This window comes from Brienomyrus brachyistius, chromosome 21 (assembly GCF_023856365.1).
Source record: "Brienomyrus brachyistius isolate T26 chromosome 21, BBRACH_0.4, whole genome shotgun sequence".
Taxonomy (NCBI): Eukaryota; Metazoa; Chordata; class Actinopteri; order Osteoglossiformes; family Mormyridae; genus Brienomyrus; species Brienomyrus brachyistius.
Genome location: NC_064553.1, coordinates 18,018,402 through 18,035,324, shown reverse-complemented (window position 1 = coordinate 18,035,324; position 16,923 = coordinate 18,018,402). Strand labels below are relative to the sequence as shown.

The 16,923-nt window shown below is 39.6% G+C and overlaps 2 protein-coding genes across 2 annotated transcripts; both read right to left on the bottom strand.

Moving 5' to 3' along the window:
* Positions 1-4,235: 4,235 nt before the first annotated feature.
* LOC125716727 (retinol-binding protein 2-like) lies at positions 4,236-6,747 on the bottom strand. The gene is made up of 4 exons (XM_048989355.1): positions 6,620-6,747; positions 5,670-5,848; positions 5,283-5,384; positions 4,236-5,071 (listed from the first exon to the last, which is right to left on the bottom strand). The coding sequence occupies exons 1-4, from the start codon at positions 6,690-6,692 to the stop codon at positions 5,018-5,020; spliced, it is 408 nt and encodes a 135-aa protein (XP_048845312.1). The 5' UTR covers positions 6,693-6,747; the 3' UTR covers positions 4,236-5,017.
* Positions 6,748-13,918: 7,171 nt separating this feature from the next.
* LOC125716728 (retinol-binding protein 1-like) lies at positions 13,919-16,503 on the bottom strand. The gene is made up of 4 exons (XM_048989356.1): positions 16,164-16,503; positions 15,091-15,269; positions 14,752-14,853; positions 13,919-14,647 (listed from the first exon to the last, which is right to left on the bottom strand). Exons 1-4 carry the CDS (start codon positions 16,234-16,236, stop codon positions 14,594-14,596), a joined length of 408 nt encoding a protein of 135 aa, XP_048845313.1. The 5' UTR covers positions 16,237-16,503; the 3' UTR covers positions 13,919-14,593.
* Positions 16,504-16,923: the final 420 nt, after the last annotated feature.

Sequence of the window (16,923 nt, the reverse complement as noted above, 5' to 3'; positions counted from 1 at the left end):
CCAGTTTAATTCTTCCCCTTTCATAATATCGCCTGTGCTGGGTGCCTGCTTAATGCCCATGTGCTTAGCTTAACATAAAACATTTCACATGCCTGATAAACCTCATTGGTAAACCAGCTCGTTCACTAAAAATATAAATATTGATGCTAGTGGTTTGTCTCTTAGTATCCTGTTATAGTGTGTGATGGCAGTACGTTCCAGAAAGGAAAGCAGAAAGTTAACTAAAGCTAAAATCAGCTCGTTAATCTGGATAAATATCAATATATATACGAGACTTGTAATCAATATATAAAATAGTTTTTTTTTTTTCTCTTCAACATCGTCATAAAATTAGGTTGACGGCATCAGTATGGTTAATATTTTTACCACTTAGAAAATGAAATAAATGCATTGCTGCCCTATTCCAACGTGTTTTACTATACAGCTCTGGAAAAAATTGAGACCACAGCAAAATTCAGTTTCACTCATTTCTCAGTTTATGGGTTATGCACTTGTATAAAATACACGTTTTTTTCTTTGCAAATTCCAGCCTGACTTTTCTCTGCTGTTCGTTAATGAAGGGCTTCTTCCTTGCTTTATGGGACTTCAGTCCTGTTTCTAGAAGCTTGTTATGAGTTGTCCTAGCAGTGCACTTCACACCTGCACTTAATGTTTCCCAGTCTTTTTGAAGGTCGCTTGAGGTCATCCTGAGATTTATGAGGCATTGTCGGATAAGTTGACGGTCGTCTCTGCCATTAGAAAATTGCTTCTGCCCTCAACCTGGCTGGTTTTAGGTTATTGCCAGTGTCTCCTGCTTCACCACATTCTTGTGTCATGCTGTCTTACAAACTTTGAGCCTGGAAGCAGCCTGCCTCGCAGTGTAGCTTTCTGCCAGCAGAACCAGGGTTAAACCGGTATTTAAAAATTCAGATTTAAAAAAACATATAGAGTGGTCTCTTACATTTTTCAGAGCAGTAATACTCTATATATGTGTTTTTTAGTCTACTGACATCACCAAGTCTTACTGAACTTGAGGGTGTCACAGATAAGGCTGGTACATGGACAGAATCAATGACCACCCTAGCGATGACCTCATCTTTACCAGCCCAGAACTTCACCTCTACCGCCAGCAGATCACACCCGCGAGCCACAGCAAGCTCACCTCACATCTGCCAATAACATTAGGAAATCCTTTCCCAGCACTGGTGGATAGAGTACCTGAAAATCATACCTAAGTTCTAGTAGACAAACCTTATTAGGAAAATGACTGGTAAAAGTTAAAAATCAACCACTGAAATACCACTTGAGTAAAAGTATCTGAAATTAATAGTACTTAAGTATGAAAAGTATTTAGCTGGAGTTAAATATAAGCTTAAGTAAGATGTAATAAAAATTAGGTACAATAACCTGTACCAGTTTCCCAAATAAAAACTAGATGCTGTTGGAACGACAATGTTTTCCGCGGACAGCCCATCACCCCTCCCCACATGTAACCCCTACTCCTCCCATGACCTCTGAACCTCTATAATCTCTACCCCATACCCACTCTCTCCACCTGTCCAAAAAAATCTTTTTTAATAGCCCAGCCTTGTGTGACTTGTCTCAGTGTTAACAGGTTCACTAGATCTGTCTCTCGCTGTCCTTTCATGTGCCACTGCTATGTGACACTGCTCCTATCTTTGTGTCATTTGTTTCCAAATACTCTAGGAGATTCTCTGTTCACAAGATAAAGTGTCTTCTGCAGACACCCTTTCCATCTTTTGCTCTCTTCTAGTGCTGCTGCTTCAGTCTTGAGGAGATTTATCACAAAATGAAATCAGGTGTAGACCTTCATCCATATAATGTTTTTGTGAAGTAATTATATAATCATTCAAATACCACATACACAAATAATTATCACATTTGGTGGAATTTGTGTCAAAATCTATCCAGATCCAGGCCCTCTCCTGTACAAAGGACCTGTGAAATATGAAAAAGATCTGAAAAATATTTCTCGAATGTTTGTAGCTACACTTCTCTTTGGTACCACTATGCTTGGCTGCTTCAATTTTGGAACAAATTTAAGTTTAATCAATCATCCAGACTTTCTCCCATAAAATTTGTTTACAAAGTTTGAAAAAGATCGATCACATACCCTGTGAATTAATGTGCTACTGAGATAAATGTCTGCGGTAAGGGCGTCCCAAAACCATATGTATCCCTCAACAAGTTATTTGCAGGTACATTAACTGGGAGGGGGCGGCATGGTGGTGCAGTGGTTAGCACTGTTGCTTCACACCTCTGGGACCCAGGTTCAAGTCTCCGCCTGGGTCACATGTGTGTGGAGTTTGCATGTTCTCCCCATGTCGTTGTGGGGTTTCCCCCCGCAGTCCAAAAACATGCTGAGGCTAATTAGCTAGTTGCTAAATTGCCCATAGGTGTGCATGTGTGAGTGAATGGTGTGTGAGTGTGCCCTGCGATGGGCTGGCCCCTCATCCTGGGTTGTTCCCTGCCTCGTGCCCATTGCTTCCAGGATAGGCTCCGGACCCTCCACGACTCAGTAGGATAAGCGGTTTGGAAAATGGATGGATTAACTGGGAGAAAAAAAGTACCAGTTTGCATCTTTGAGGGTACAATTACTTGTTACTGGGGCTGTACCCTCACTGGTCTGCCAATTGTTCCCTAGCTGTAGGCAAATGTACTTTTTAAGGTACAGAAATGGATTCTGAGGAGCATTTTTGTACCATTTGCGGTATATTAATGTTATTTCTGAGTGTGGACAGGTAGTAGAATTGCGGGCTTGAACCCCCCACCGCAAAATCTAATGAGGGAGTCTTACCGGTAGGGTTGTAATGAAACTTATTTCTGGCTACAGGCAGGGACATAGATGGACATGTCCCTACCACTACTGTGGGAGTATTATGTGCGATTCGGGCGGTAAGGGGGTTTGGAACTGATTTCTCCATACCAGTGATGATAACAAACCCATACCAATCATGGCTACAGGCCTGATTACAGTAACTGTAATTCATATTTAGGCAAGCAGTTGACACAACAAGCATTTTGAATGACATATTTTAGTATTTTATCACTGTTTTAATGATCAAATAAATTGACACAATCAGGGCAACAGTAAATCATTTTGTAAAATGTAAAAAAAAAAAATCTTACTTCCTTTATTTCTACATGAAATAAAAATTAAAGCAAGCTTGCAAAATTTTTATATATGCAGTGCTCTTAATATATCTTTTAAAGATCTACATCAAATTATTGTAATAAAACTATTCTGCCTCATGTAACTGGGTTAAAATTATATTGTGCAGGAAAAGCCTTTATAGAAACTAGCACAGTTACAAAGGAGACTTTAAGTACCAAGCTTGACATAAGCGACATTCTTGTTATAGATCAATGACAACACCAGTTTGGTAAGAAAATATCAGGGCATCCAGTTTCAAAATATATCTGATCTATTAATACCGGTATGCTTCATAATATTACCTCACTGTGTTTTAATAGGGTCATGATATGCCTGTGTAACCCTGTTCCCCACAGGACGTCACCTACCTTTGGTGGACTTATTGACATCAGCAGACATGTGATGGCCAGACCACAGTCAGGCTGCACTCTCTGTGTCCTTATTAACCTCACCTCAGTGAGTGGCACCACGGCTATCAAAGCTGTTTTTTTTCTCTAGTCGATTAAAAAAAGTGCTTGATCCAGTTGATAATCAATGCTGAATGACTGCCTTGCAGAGACTTTACAAGTGGGAAGATGCATGAATTGGGGGGGGTAAATTTTACCTGATCACCAGTATAAAAAAGGAGATCACTTTCATTCAGGCAAGAAGGGTAGGTACTCAGGCACCCCGAGCTACGTGCTACCCCCCCCCCCCCCCCCCCACCCCCGGACATGACTGCCGATTAAGGTCTCAGATTTAACAAAAAAACAGGGGTTACAGGTGCTTGACACAGTAACAAAAAGTTGCTCCCCATAGATGTGTAAAATTGCGTCAAAAAGCTGTGAGAAATTAATCAACAGCTCGTTCAGCTTAAATAACAAGGCTCTCTGCTGGACCTGCAGCCATCATAAATCGTTGTTCCTCGTACCAAAACCTAGGATGTACTGTGTCTTGTTGTTAATGCCAGTTTTTACTCACAGAATTAGAAAACAAACCTTAAACATATGTATTGATAAATACATGCATACAGTACAGGAGGTCATTCATATTAAAGTCCACCAGTGATTTGCTTATCATGCACAACACTGACTCTCAATCATATGGGCGATCAGATTTATTTATTCCTTTTCATTGATTTTTTTAGAGGGGTCTGTGGCAATCTGTTTAAACCCACTCGTTACTCCTAATCAAGACCGATCAAAGGGCAAAGGGCAGTTTACAGTATTTGTGAATGACTGTGATAACCAGTCACATGCATTCCTGATCCAACCTTCTTATACTATCCCTGTCACACATATAATCCGAATTAAACCACATTGCTTCACATACCACCCTGCACAATCCAACAAAAACACACATTAATATACATTGCTCTTTCTAAGGAAACCAAACCATTATTCCAATAAACAGCAATTCTGTACAATGCAAGCTGTATGTAATGTAGGCCTATACAACGATATTTATGAGTCGCCAGATCTGTTCATGCGTTATCAAAAGTTGCCTAATAATGTGGTATATAACTGAAGATTGAAAAATACATTGTATTAAAATGTATTATATTGACCTTAAGTGACATTTATTAGCTGTTAGGAACAGAATGTAACGTATGTCAGTCTTTGGATTTTGGATACAAAATAGAGGATCAAACTAAAATAAGTCAAGTAATGAGTCTGGTTAAACTTCTGAAGAGAAGTTCAAAAGGTTTCAGGTACAAGTGTCAAGTACGGCCCTGTCACTGCTACCACAGACAGGGTGTGTAACCTAAAGTGCTTCAGCTTTGCTTGAGTAAACTGTTGAAATCTGGAACCTGTTTAAGTTCCTTCGGAAAAAACTGATTTATTGAATTCAATTAAATTGATATTTAATAGAACACTTGACCTTTTATTCTTTCCGCTTGAACACCTGATGACAGACTATGTCCTCGCAGGTAATTTCCTGAAAATGCAAGAGGAAAACCAGGATTTAACGCCTGTTAATAATTTGGCTGAATTTGCATTCATTTCCAGTAGATGGCAACAAATCCCTTTCTAACTTACACAGACACAAGTCACACCATCGTTTGCTGCAATATTCCGTAATCATGCATACATTTAAACATGGGAAGAAGTGATGCTTGAGAAGTGCTTCATTGTTCATAATTTGTTACCATGTATAACATATCTCCTTTGACCCAGTGCTTCCATCCTCGATTGGCCTTTTCTCCTTTCTGGACACACACAAGTTTGTCCCCTTCCCAGGTAATGAGAGTCTAAAATCCAGGCAAAAAAGAGGATTTAACAAAGTAGTTTGAGATGTTTGATGCTCAGTGTTGGTTGGAAAACCTGAATACATTTTGTTCACAGCCCTCAATCTATTCTTAAATATTTAGTTGGCGTATAACTATTCTGCTGCCTTTCCTAAGAAATAACCAACATTATATACAAGAGAATGCAGGTACTCGATGTAATATGTCATCTTTGGCTTAGTTTGATTTATATTGTTGAAGACTGGAACCATTACATTATTTGGGAGGAGTCAAAATGACAGGACCCACCTTGAGCAGCCTGTTGTCCAAGCCCTTGGTGTACTCCTCAAACTCAACCCCCACGGTGAAGGCCACCTCATAATTCCGGAAGGTGCTCAGTGTTTTGATCACAAACTGGTCCCCATTCTGGATAATCAGCTTCGTCTGAAGCAGGTGAAGCGCAATTTTACGAGTGATGAAATCAATGTCTGGGTGAAAAAGGAAAGACAAAACAAAAAAATGACTTAATTTGCCCAAAACTACATCCCACTAGACTGGACTTGACAGTTTTTGGAATTTTCAACAATCGATAGTGTTATATTCTATCAATATTCTATCAATATTCTACCAATATTCTATCAATATTGAATATCTAACAATTAATTAAAATGGGAAATGAAAAATTTCCAAAGAATGGGAAACTTTGGTATGGATTACAGATCACATCAGTCTCAGTGAAGCCGAGGAGCCAAGCCTTAGCATAAACATTTTGTTAAATCAGACCTCTGTGTTATCGGAGGGTTTAATAAATAAAACTAATTAGTAATGGCTACTCCAAAACTTCCCACGAAGAGTCCGTATCACTGCGGAAGGAGAAGGTTCTTTGACTTCTTGTCGGTACATTAACGTAGCGATACAATCTCCCCATCCTTCGCTTTCAATAAATTAAATCAGCTGGAGTTTATTCATTCACTGCCACTGCAACGTAACTTCTTTTCATTTAACTATTTATTTGTTTGTGTTGACTTTTAGGTCTTTATAATTTTAAATGCGGTTTTAATGTCTTCTGTTTTAATCCCTGTTTAGTCCCTTCTGTTTCTATCCCTGTACTTCTGTAATTCACTTTGAACTGTCTTGCATCTGAATTATCCTGTGTAAATAATCTTGCCTCGCCTGTTCCAGGCCTCCTTTCTACAGTCTGATCATGACATTCCCCCAAAAGGTATTTAACCCGGAGTGGTGCTCGGGAGGTGGCTTACTGAGAGCTTTCATGAGGTCCTCAAAGTTCTCATTGCTCATCATCTCCCACCGGCCGCTGAGGTCTGCGGACATGGTGAAGCCGAGGTGACAAGCCTATGCAGGATGTTCACAGAGACAGAGGAGGAGTGTTGGGCCCCTCTGGGTCTTTTTATAACCACTGGCCATTGAGACCTGGGGCAGAGTACGCTAGATAAGATAATTTATTTCTCCTGGGGGCAGGGGCTTTGAAAGCTTGGGTCCGGCGTTGTAACTGCTGTGGCAAGGGTCAGTGAGACCGGCAGATCAATTTTTAATTGTAATGCATCGCAGAAACTCACAGTACGAACCTAAGTAGCTCACGCAACCAGGAACAAACACACACATTTGCAGGCACTGACTCACGAGCTCCCACCTACCCACACAAACCCCCACATCCGCAAACACTTACAGGACTATAAGGGCTCCAACGTAATTGTAGTTTATACAAATAAGCAATACACGTTATTTTATCTTTATCGTGTTCCCGGTATTAATTCAGTGCAAAGGGTATGTCTTTATTTAGAGATTGGGCAACAATTAGATTCTACGAGAAGGAAAGAACTTCAAAGAACGGAAAGACCTTTAGTTTGCTAACAGAGAGAGCTGGATATGACAGTATCATAAACGCAAACCTGGTTACCTTAGTGAGCTGCCTGTTAGCATGAGGTTTACGATCTGCTTCAGCATGTGCTCGAAACATCAAAAAAAGATTCACATCTGCATAAACAGGAAGATGGACCCAGTTCTTATCATAATAGACCTGTACTCAGAAACCTGGTCTGCAACAAGGTCTCTCATTTATACTGCTGCATGTTTAAATGCTTTGCTCTAGAGCAGGTTCCATGTGAGCCTTCAGCCAGCAAACATTCAGATTAGGTCCATTGCCTTAACATTTATTCTGCCTAAAAATGTAGCAACACATCGCATGACATGGATATCAGCAATCAGAATAAAACCAGTTGGCATCTTTAATTGGAGGCTTAAGGCCCCACATCACTTTCCTCTCTTGTCCATTGGCAGGGGTCTGATTTGGAAAGTCAAGGGCTTAATCTGAAAGGCACTGGGCCAGATGTGGAGGCTTTTTTAAGAGAAATATCAGCCAAATATACAAAAAAAGCTTTTGTGCTCATGAAGATGCCCCCTGTTAGTCAACGGAAGGTCAAGCATGCTTTCAGGCTTGTGTCTGTTACCATGGCAAAGGGGACAGCTAGTCTATCCGGTTAGAAGTCAAAGGTTTTATCAGACTAATTGACACTCAAATTAGCGAAGAATACATGGGGGAAAATAACAGAAAATGACACTATGTATCTAAATTCTGCATATGAAAGCATTTGACTCAAGAAATGTTTATAATTTTCTGCAAAATACATCAGTGTAGCGGTGGAATATTTCAGTGATATTTTAGTAAGTCTGCAGCTCCTCAGCAGACATATTGAGCATAAATGAACTGCATGTCATTAATCATCTAAAGGCCAACAAAGAAACCAAGCAAAACAATGCCTCCCTACACAATAACAGAGAGAGACCATTTTGCCAGACTCAGACTCTTAAATATCAAAATTGTTACTGGTGTGCCAAACTACTGAGAAAAAATTTCTTACAAAATTACAAAGTTTCAGTTTTCCAGCAGTCTGTTATCAGTTATTCACCCATTAATATGTCTGTGCATCACTTCAGACAAGTCAGACAAAAAAACGCAGACAAATAAACAAACAAACAACCGATGTTTGTTTGAAGATAAAAGCAGGAGAATTGTTGTTTGGTGATGATTTTAAGTACCATTAGTCAGATAATATGGTGCTATTTAAAATTGTGGACCCAACCTCAGAATTCTGTTATAAATGGCCAACCACTTCCCTCATTTTACCGTTCTGTTGAAGGTAACTAAGATAATATAGATGCCAACTGAGATTAATAGCCACTGGCCTACGACCTCCAATGACAATGGAAGAGTACTGTCATGTTCTGTCCTACACCCGTATGGCCAGCAGAGGTCTCCCTTGCTGGCCATGCTGTGTCCCCAGCCATTCACACCTGTCCCTCATGTAGCCCTCGTTGATTGTGATGACGACCCTCACCAGTGTCTGCTTATCCCTAGTACATGGTAGCAATGTACCTGTCTGTAGTCATCAGTGTATATACAGTAGGTGCCCCTCTGTCCTGTGCTTCCCAGTGCTGTCATTGTTTCCCTGTTGCTCAACTCCCCACTGTAACCCTTTGGGCTTTAATCATCCCCCGGGCTGCCTTTAGGGTTTCTTTGCACCTCCCAATGCTTTAGGACATGACAAGTACATGGGAGCTGGATGGCGCCCCTTAAATTCTCTGCATCTCTTATTTTTAGATGGAAGTGAGATGCCCATGTTTAGCACGTGTGTTTTTTTTTTTTTTTTTGCAGGATGGCCTAATTAAAAACTTTCTAAGCACTTGTCAGGCTTCCTCAAGGACAGACTTAATGAGACTAGCTTTGCCAAACACAAAAGCCAGAAAACACAACTTCACACTAGCCCACAAATTATCCGAAACAGCAGTCTGCCGGAGAGTAGATGATAATTATCTCGATGGCTGATTAATTGGCACAACAGATTCTAGACTCTTCAGATTGTTGTTTTTGACAAAAGGGAAATCAGTTGGAAATAAATTTAGGTTACATTTAGTCTACATTTTTTGGTTACAAAACATATTGTCTACATATTGCATTTTACATTCACGTTATACTTTATATATGTCATTTAAATTCATGGGCCAATGGTCAAGTCATTAGTAAGCAATATATACTGAATCTGCTTCATTGCTATTGTCTTTTTTCGTGCTGCATCAGCAGACCCGAACATTGCCATCAGGAAAATCACCCACTCAATGTAAACTGATAAAGAATCATAATCAGATATCAGGCAATCATTTTAGAGATCGCAACATGGAAAGATTTCCAGCAAGAGGTCCCTGCTGTGCACAACCACAAAATGCATGGTGCAAACGGAAGATTCCTGCACTGAAATGTAAAAGCATCAGCAATTAAACATACAATTATTTAAAAACCCAATTCAACATTTAATGCAAATCATATAAAACACAAATTCACACATAGCTCACAGTTATTTTATGGTATAATACTAAGCATGCCTGCCTCCTCTCCATGTTTCTCTGAAAGCTTTTGCATAAAGATCATAGAGAGCATGTAACAAAGTATTTAAATGTCCAGGAAAAGCTTATGTGTCGTCAAAAATGACAGACAAGTCCAGCACAGGCAGCTGAAACACATACAGATGCTCAGCCACACGGTACGAGACTAAAACACATTGCCTTGGAAGAAAGGGATGAGGAGTTCAAACTGACACCAATTATCTACACTATGGGGGAGGGGAGATGTTAGTATCACAGTTCTGGAGGCTTGCAGAAACACCCTGTCAATTTACTAAATACCTGGATTTTTTGCTAAATTATTTCTGGGTGGTTTTGCGAATAAATCCACACAAACACAAATTTTCCTTTATCACTTATCCAATGCAGAGTCAGAAAGGATTATTTAAATACATAGTAATTTTGATTATTATCAGCCTTTTAAAAAAAGACCTTGAAATTTGCACTTGGGTGCCCAAATGTGGACCATTTCACATTTTCATCGTTAAATGCTTTCAAAATGCTGTCCATTGTCCCTGATATAAATTGCAATGAGGATTTTGTATTTTTAAAAAACCCTGAATGACACTGCTTACAATCCTGCTTGGGTCGATCCCATTCAGTCTGTACTTGGCACAGCACTGCGCCCCTGCAGACGCTGGGCAGATGAGCGTGGAATGAGCTAGTGAGGAATGACGTCCAGGGTGGCCCCTGCAGAGGAGAAGGGTCTGTTTGAGCAAAAACAGGTTCATACCAGAATGTTAAGGTGCCCCTTTCTAGTTGCATATACCCATTCAGCTGTCAGTAATGTGACCTCAGCCAGCTGGCAACAGCCTCTGAATGGGTTTTGGTCACATGAGCATGGTTGATAAATACACATCGCGCTTGGAAGAAGTTGCCAGGAAAATGGAATATGTGATGATGAAACAGAGGCAGTGATTTCATGAGAGTGTATGCTGCGATATATATGGTAACGCCACCCATTCTCACCTATCAGCGCTGCACATCAAAATCACATGGGTGGAAGATAAACTGGTCTGTCTACAAGGCAGGGGGAAATGGTGGGCAGAGGCTGTGCCCCCTGGTGGGCGGAAGATGAATTGCATTTAGTAATTCCCCATTGTACCACTGGTTTATGTTTAGTAAGTGTCTCAGAACTTCATGAGAGTTAGCAAATCTTTTCCTGCAGTAATGAATACTTCACCAGGCTAAATTAAATGAAAGGATGATATTTAAGGTGCCTTTCACGATGTTGGATGACCACGCGACGAAAGCTGTTCATCTGTTTGTCTTTGCTTTGTGCAAATTATTAACTTAGGGTGCCCCTGAATATTAACTCTGGACTCCACTGTGAAATATTCATTTATGCACTGGCTTCGTTCAGGAATTAAGGGTATGTGGAGTTGCCCACAAGCAAGTCTTATAGAAGCAGAACAACATGTCACACTTGTGATAGCATAGAAATTGTTTAATCTGAGGTTCCTTTAAGTAGACTGTAATGGTTACTAATATATTCTAGTCAAGATGCCAGCCGCTGGCCATTTTAACTAAGTAAAAAAGTATCCAGTACCAGGAAATGGTAGCATTCAGGAAGAGCTGCCCCCCACGGCCCACCCCTCTGGAGAAGCCCGTGGTCCACTGTGTATCTCAGAGCTGGAGCAGAACCTGCCAGCCAACACCAACTGCCATTTTCACTAGCTGCAGATTATTATTAATTCATTAGTCAGTGATTATTGTATTTTAACAAGCAGAAAAGTTTATGAAGCTTTTCTTTGTTTTATAATCTCTGGAATAAACAAATGAATGATCAGTTCACAGCATATGTACTCAGACAAGAAGGTGAATTCTATGAAAGGTTTTTAAATAAAACTGTAGTGTTAGACAGATCAATGTTGTTTTGTAATACCACTGTATTCCATTAGATTTAAGATCTTAAATTTAAGGTCTTACATCTTAAATGAGCAAATATGTCTAATATTCCATAAATAGTTTTAAAATATCAATAATTAATTTAAAATGTATATTTTCATGTATATTATCATGCTACTTTTTCATTTTTAAAGCAAATTATACTTCCATGAAATGCACTGACAAACTGTGTCAGAAAACATTTATGTTTGAAAATCTTCTCATTGCAGATGTAAATTGGATACAAAGTAAACAACTGCAACCTTTCAAAATAACAAAGAACTTGTCACATAACTTATGTGTAGAAATTAGTCACTTGCTTACATGAGGTGAAAGTAATTGGGGCTCATTTGTTTATATTTTCACTAAGTCGAAATTAAAATGCCTCCCCTGAAATCCCGTCCCGGGTTGGGACAGCAAACAGAACCACATGCCAGAGAGGGGGAACTGTGTCGGGAGCTAGGGTTCCTGTCGTGGTGATTGGGGATGGAACACGGAACACAGAACCGATACCAGAGATGACAAAAAACAGGATGGAAAAGTGTCTGTAGTCAGTGACTATAGCAGAGTAAGTAATGACTGGCAAATTAACAACTAACACAGCACATCATGCACAATGGATGTGAATGTGGAACAAAAGTCAACAAGCCAAACCTGACACATGCCCTCTTCTTACAATCCCAAGAATGCTCGGAAATGGCGTAATTATAATAGCAAGTTAGCTTCATTCAGCAACCTTTGCACTAGTGTCTGGTTTACATGGATGAGTTTGCATTTTTGTGGATGAGTCCTTGTACCATAACCTCTCTGTGACAGTGTTTCATAACATACCCACCACAGAAACTGTCTGGCTATGTTCATTCATGATACCTGGGTTGATACTGAACAAATTCCAACTAGTTTCATTTGGTTCGGATATCAGCTGATCTAGCTCAATTTTTGCAGGGCAGTTACATATCTCTGCCGAGGGTACCCCACCACTAAAAATGTCTGGCGGTGCCTGTTTACAAGTCCTGATTGTATAAGGTAGATTGAAGCACCATTTTCAAGAAGTTCATTTTTGAGCTGACCTAGCTCAATAATTTGAATTCATTTCCACACCCCTCACAGCCACACCCACCACCACGGACCCGGCAGACATCCATTCTGATGAACTGTCATATGCCCCCAGCAAGATTACACTAAGGGAAATTGGTTCGCTTTTCAGCTAGGCTGACCCCTCTGGGCTCCTGGTCTACAAGGAGAAGTTCACTTTTTTTCCTGGGTTAAAGAGGAAGCAGATGACATTACACTCCAGCCTTTCTTTGCCAAATTTACTTTCTTTTGCCAAATAATGTTTCGAAGGCTTTCAGGCGTAGCCCTCATCTATGGGCTAACAGTGAAGCAGGGGTCAATCAAGCTTCTCTACTAATATCCATTAAACATTATAAAATAAATGACTTTACATTTTCCATCCATCTTTAAACCACTTAACCTGCTCAGGGTTGTGTGTGTGTGTGTGTGTGTGTGGGGGGGGGGGGCTGCAGCCAATCTAAGGCAGCACAGGACAGAAGGTTGGGGGTCCCCCTGGATGGGGTGCCAGGACTCAGTATTTTCTTGTCAAAATAAAAGTTTTGCAGTGTCTTTGTTAATGTTTTGTGTTAAAAACACAAAAAATAGTTAATATGTAATTCCATTACCATAATTATTAGAAGTGTGTTGGCAATTTCATCCTATTCATTCAGAATTCTCTAGGTGAGTCGCCTTCAAATGGCACCAACAATTTAACTGTTTACAGTGACATTAAGGAAGAATGGCTTGGTTAGTCACTGGAGCCTTGTGCTGTTCCTAATATTGGACCCCTAAAGCAATCTAATGGTGATTCAGTTTTGCCATCTCCAACAAAGAAATACACACTCCATTTGTCCTTCAATTACCATATTGATGACTCTGACTTGCTGTGTGTTCCACTAGATTCCTTGTGCAAAGGTCAAATTTTATGGCGCGTTCCATGCTTGCTGAACCCCGGCAGCCGTATCTCTTTCCCAGACCCACAAGTCTGTACACCAGGGGACAGATGGAGTCATGGTCCAAGCCCATTTCACAACTCACTGATTCAGCCAGGCAACCCAAGACCTTCCATAACCTCTCACGGATCCCTACCATTTTTGTATAATGTCACCCACAAAACATATAGAAGACATACAGAAAATGTTTCATATATAATCTTGGATTTGTATAGATTTATTTCATTGTTTTATACCACTGGCCATCAACTGGCAGACCTTGGATGTGTGTTGCTGATGGAATTTGGCTCTTACTCATGTTAATACCCAAGAGCTGATGATATAGCAACAATTATGATGAATTTTCAAATTAATAGACAGCAGAGCATCTATTAATATGTGGTAAGTGTTTTAACCATTGATTTATGTAAAAACAACAGTTACATCACAATTGTGCGTTGTGTGTGACTGAAATAACATCTGTCCTCTGCAATCATGTGATTGTGCTCCCTTTTCATATCTGTACATTATTGATCAAATCCCTTTCCAGTCCCCTAAACCCTAAACATGGACCCCCATCCTCGATAAAACTGTCATTCCCTGACAAGCCCCAGCGTTACACAGTTTCATTCGCTTTCCCAATCAAAGAGATTCCCACACATATCTAGAACATATCTGAAAGGGTTCAGATTCAAGACGAAGTGAGAAGGGGTGAAAAGCCCCATTGGACCCAACAGAAACACAGTTACACTGATTTAATTCTACCAAAATGTAAAAATGATGTTACACAACAATAATAATAATAATAATAATAATAATAATAATAATAATAAGATGGTAGGCTGGGCCTTAATTGTCTATGGATGATAAATGAAAACAGGGTGGGGATCTGTTGTCACTTGCAAGGTCGCCAGTAGGAGGTGTTCGTCTCAGACCAGGACCAGATCAGTTTTGTTTCTTGAAAACTTGCTTGCAAACCACTCCGCAAACTCTTAACTCCTACACAGGACAAACGAAGAAATAAAGACACTCGTGAGAAGCAACGTCCCGGGAGAATTATAGTGAAAGGGATTTTTAATACACGGGATCTGCAATATGATTACCAAATGTAATAGGTCTCCGTCCCTCCAGTGGGTCCAGCCTCTACCCTCCTTCTCTCCATTCTGCACGCAAACCAGTTTGTCTCCCTCCCATTTGATAGTGGTCTGCATCACATATAGCACGGACCAGTTATGACAGGCTCAGAATTGGCGCTTAATCAAACGCTTATCTAATAACTTTAAAATATTACTACATTCGGATAGTTATAATACATTTATGAGTTATTGTTCTTTCTGTAAACTCACTGAGATAGAACAAAAAGAAAATAACGCAGATAAGTTGCGTAAATAAAGGTTCTTGTCAGAGGCGTATGGCAGCCTAATTCTCATCGACCCTCTTACCCTGCATTTGCGATCGTCCACACCGCTGAGATCTTCCACGAACTCCTTCCCGACCTCAAAGTCCATGTTGTAGTTTTTGAACGCGCTGAGCGTCTTAATGTTGATATGGTTTCCATTGTGAGTGATGTCTTTATCGGGCTTCAAAAGCGTGGCAATTTTCCTAATAGCGATGTTTATATCTGCCAGTCCATTTCAAACAGAATAATAAACAGACAGACATAGATAGCATTAAAAAAGTGAAACATTAAAATAACAGCCAAATCAACTTCATTGGCCAATGAAGATTTTGTTACTTAAACCAAGGAACTAAAAGGGGAGCATATTTAAATACCATTACAGTGTTCGGGAGAGATAGGCTATTTGGATTGGGATACCCTATTAACCCCTGCCGAAGATATATGCTTATTCGTAATTAGGCTATGGAAATTAAGGTGGGCTAAGTACTGTTTAGCGGATTCATTTTCATCAGGCTAATTTCAACAACCACGCGTGTTCCAACTTGTACGATTAATGTTTAATTTTAACATTTCAAATCAATTTCACTGGTCTGTTGTATAACCATAATTCGAGGTAATTAATGCTCAGTCGACTATAGTGGTAATTATCTATTTTTAGTAGTAAGTAGTCTTTATTCAAAATTAAAAAGAAGTTTAAAATAGATAGTCGATAGCACTGCTATTTTAATGGACGTCATTTTACACAATAGCCCTAATGCGTACACTAGCAGAGTCAATGAATGCAAACAGAATTCAGAGATAATTCAAGCAAATATGTCTATATATTTAAAAAAAAAAAAAAAAAAAACACTGCCCAAATTAAAGTACTATAGGACTGTAATTTACTGGCCTAACACAATTCCTTGTTATTCTGTTAGGAGTGAAAGTCATTGGCCTGTGAAAAGAAGGTTGCTAGTGGAATTTCTTCCCGCGATAAAGTTTAGTGTTGACCTTAATAGTAACATGCGGTTGTGGCTATATTAACCAGTATAAATAATCTCATTGCTGTTTTAAAATCAAGACTACATTAAGTCATTGAGCAACGGCAACGAAATCTTTGCACAACGCAATACTTACCGAGAGCTTTCAGATACTCTTCGAAGTTGTCATTGGACACCATTTTCCAGTAACCATTCAAATCTACAGGCATTTCTGTTGTTTTTGCGCGTTTTCCTGAAGGAAACTTCAGATGCTTCGATCCGATATGACTGTTTAGCCTGCGGCTGAATGCAGCACTTCTGCTAATAAATACAATTTCAGCCAAGGTCGTTTTAATCCGATTACTCGTGAGATTCTGCTCTTAATAGACTCTCAACTCTCCTCGCCCATACCCTTACTAGTTTAACGTTATTGTATGTAATTATTGAGACAAAATCTACTCTTGTACGTGCAGTAAAAATTGAACGCTTTTCTTCAAGCGTTGAATACTCATAAAAGGCACAGAACCGTTAATTTAAAGCAATTTGTCAGCACTGTTATTGCATTAAACAGCTGTTATTGCTTTGGGGGGGGGGGGGGGGGGGGGTCTGTACCCTAATATCTCCACATATAGAAAGAATCATTATAGTTAATTATATTACGCCTACTTATTGTATTATATTGTTTGTGGGGAAAAAATCCGTTTATGGCATTAGTCCATTTAAAATGAAGAATTATTTATTGCAAGATGTTTTAAAATTGAATGGGCAAGATCAAAGACTATTTTCTAATGCTGAGTTAAAAACTTTGTGACAGCTAAACCCTCCAGTCTTTTTTTTGAGGCTGTGCAGTAATTCTGGAAACGTCTGAGACCAGCATTAAGGGACAATTAGTAAACATGAATGTTGTTTTCATGATT

Excerpts from the sequence above, each read along its gene's own strand:
- LOC125716727 (XM_048989355.1), bottom strand. The coding sequence starts at position 6,692 with ATGTCCGCAGACCTCAGCGGCCGGTGGGAGATGATGAGCAATGAGAAC. Across the intron at positions 5,849-6,619 it reads GGACCTCATGAAAGCTCTCA|ACATTGATTTCATCACTCGT; the intron begins GTAAGCCACCTC and ends TTTTTCACCCAG. Across the intron at positions 5,385-5,669 it reads TGGACAACAGGCTGCTCAAG|ACTCTCATTACCTGGGAAGG; the intron begins GTGGGTCCTGTC and ends CCTGGATTTTAG.
- LOC125716728 (XM_048989356.1), bottom strand. The coding sequence starts at position 16,236 with ATGCCTGTAGATTTGAATGGTTACTGGAAAATGGTGTCCAATGACAAC. Across the intron at positions 15,270-16,163 it reads AGAGTATCTGAAAGCTCTCG|ATATAAACATCGCTATTAGG; the intron begins GTAAGTATTGCG and ends ATGGACTGGCAG. Across the intron at positions 14,854-15,090 it reads TGGACGATCGCAAATGCAGG|ACCACTATCAAATGGGAGGG; the intron begins GTAAGAGGGTCG and ends TATGTGATGCAG.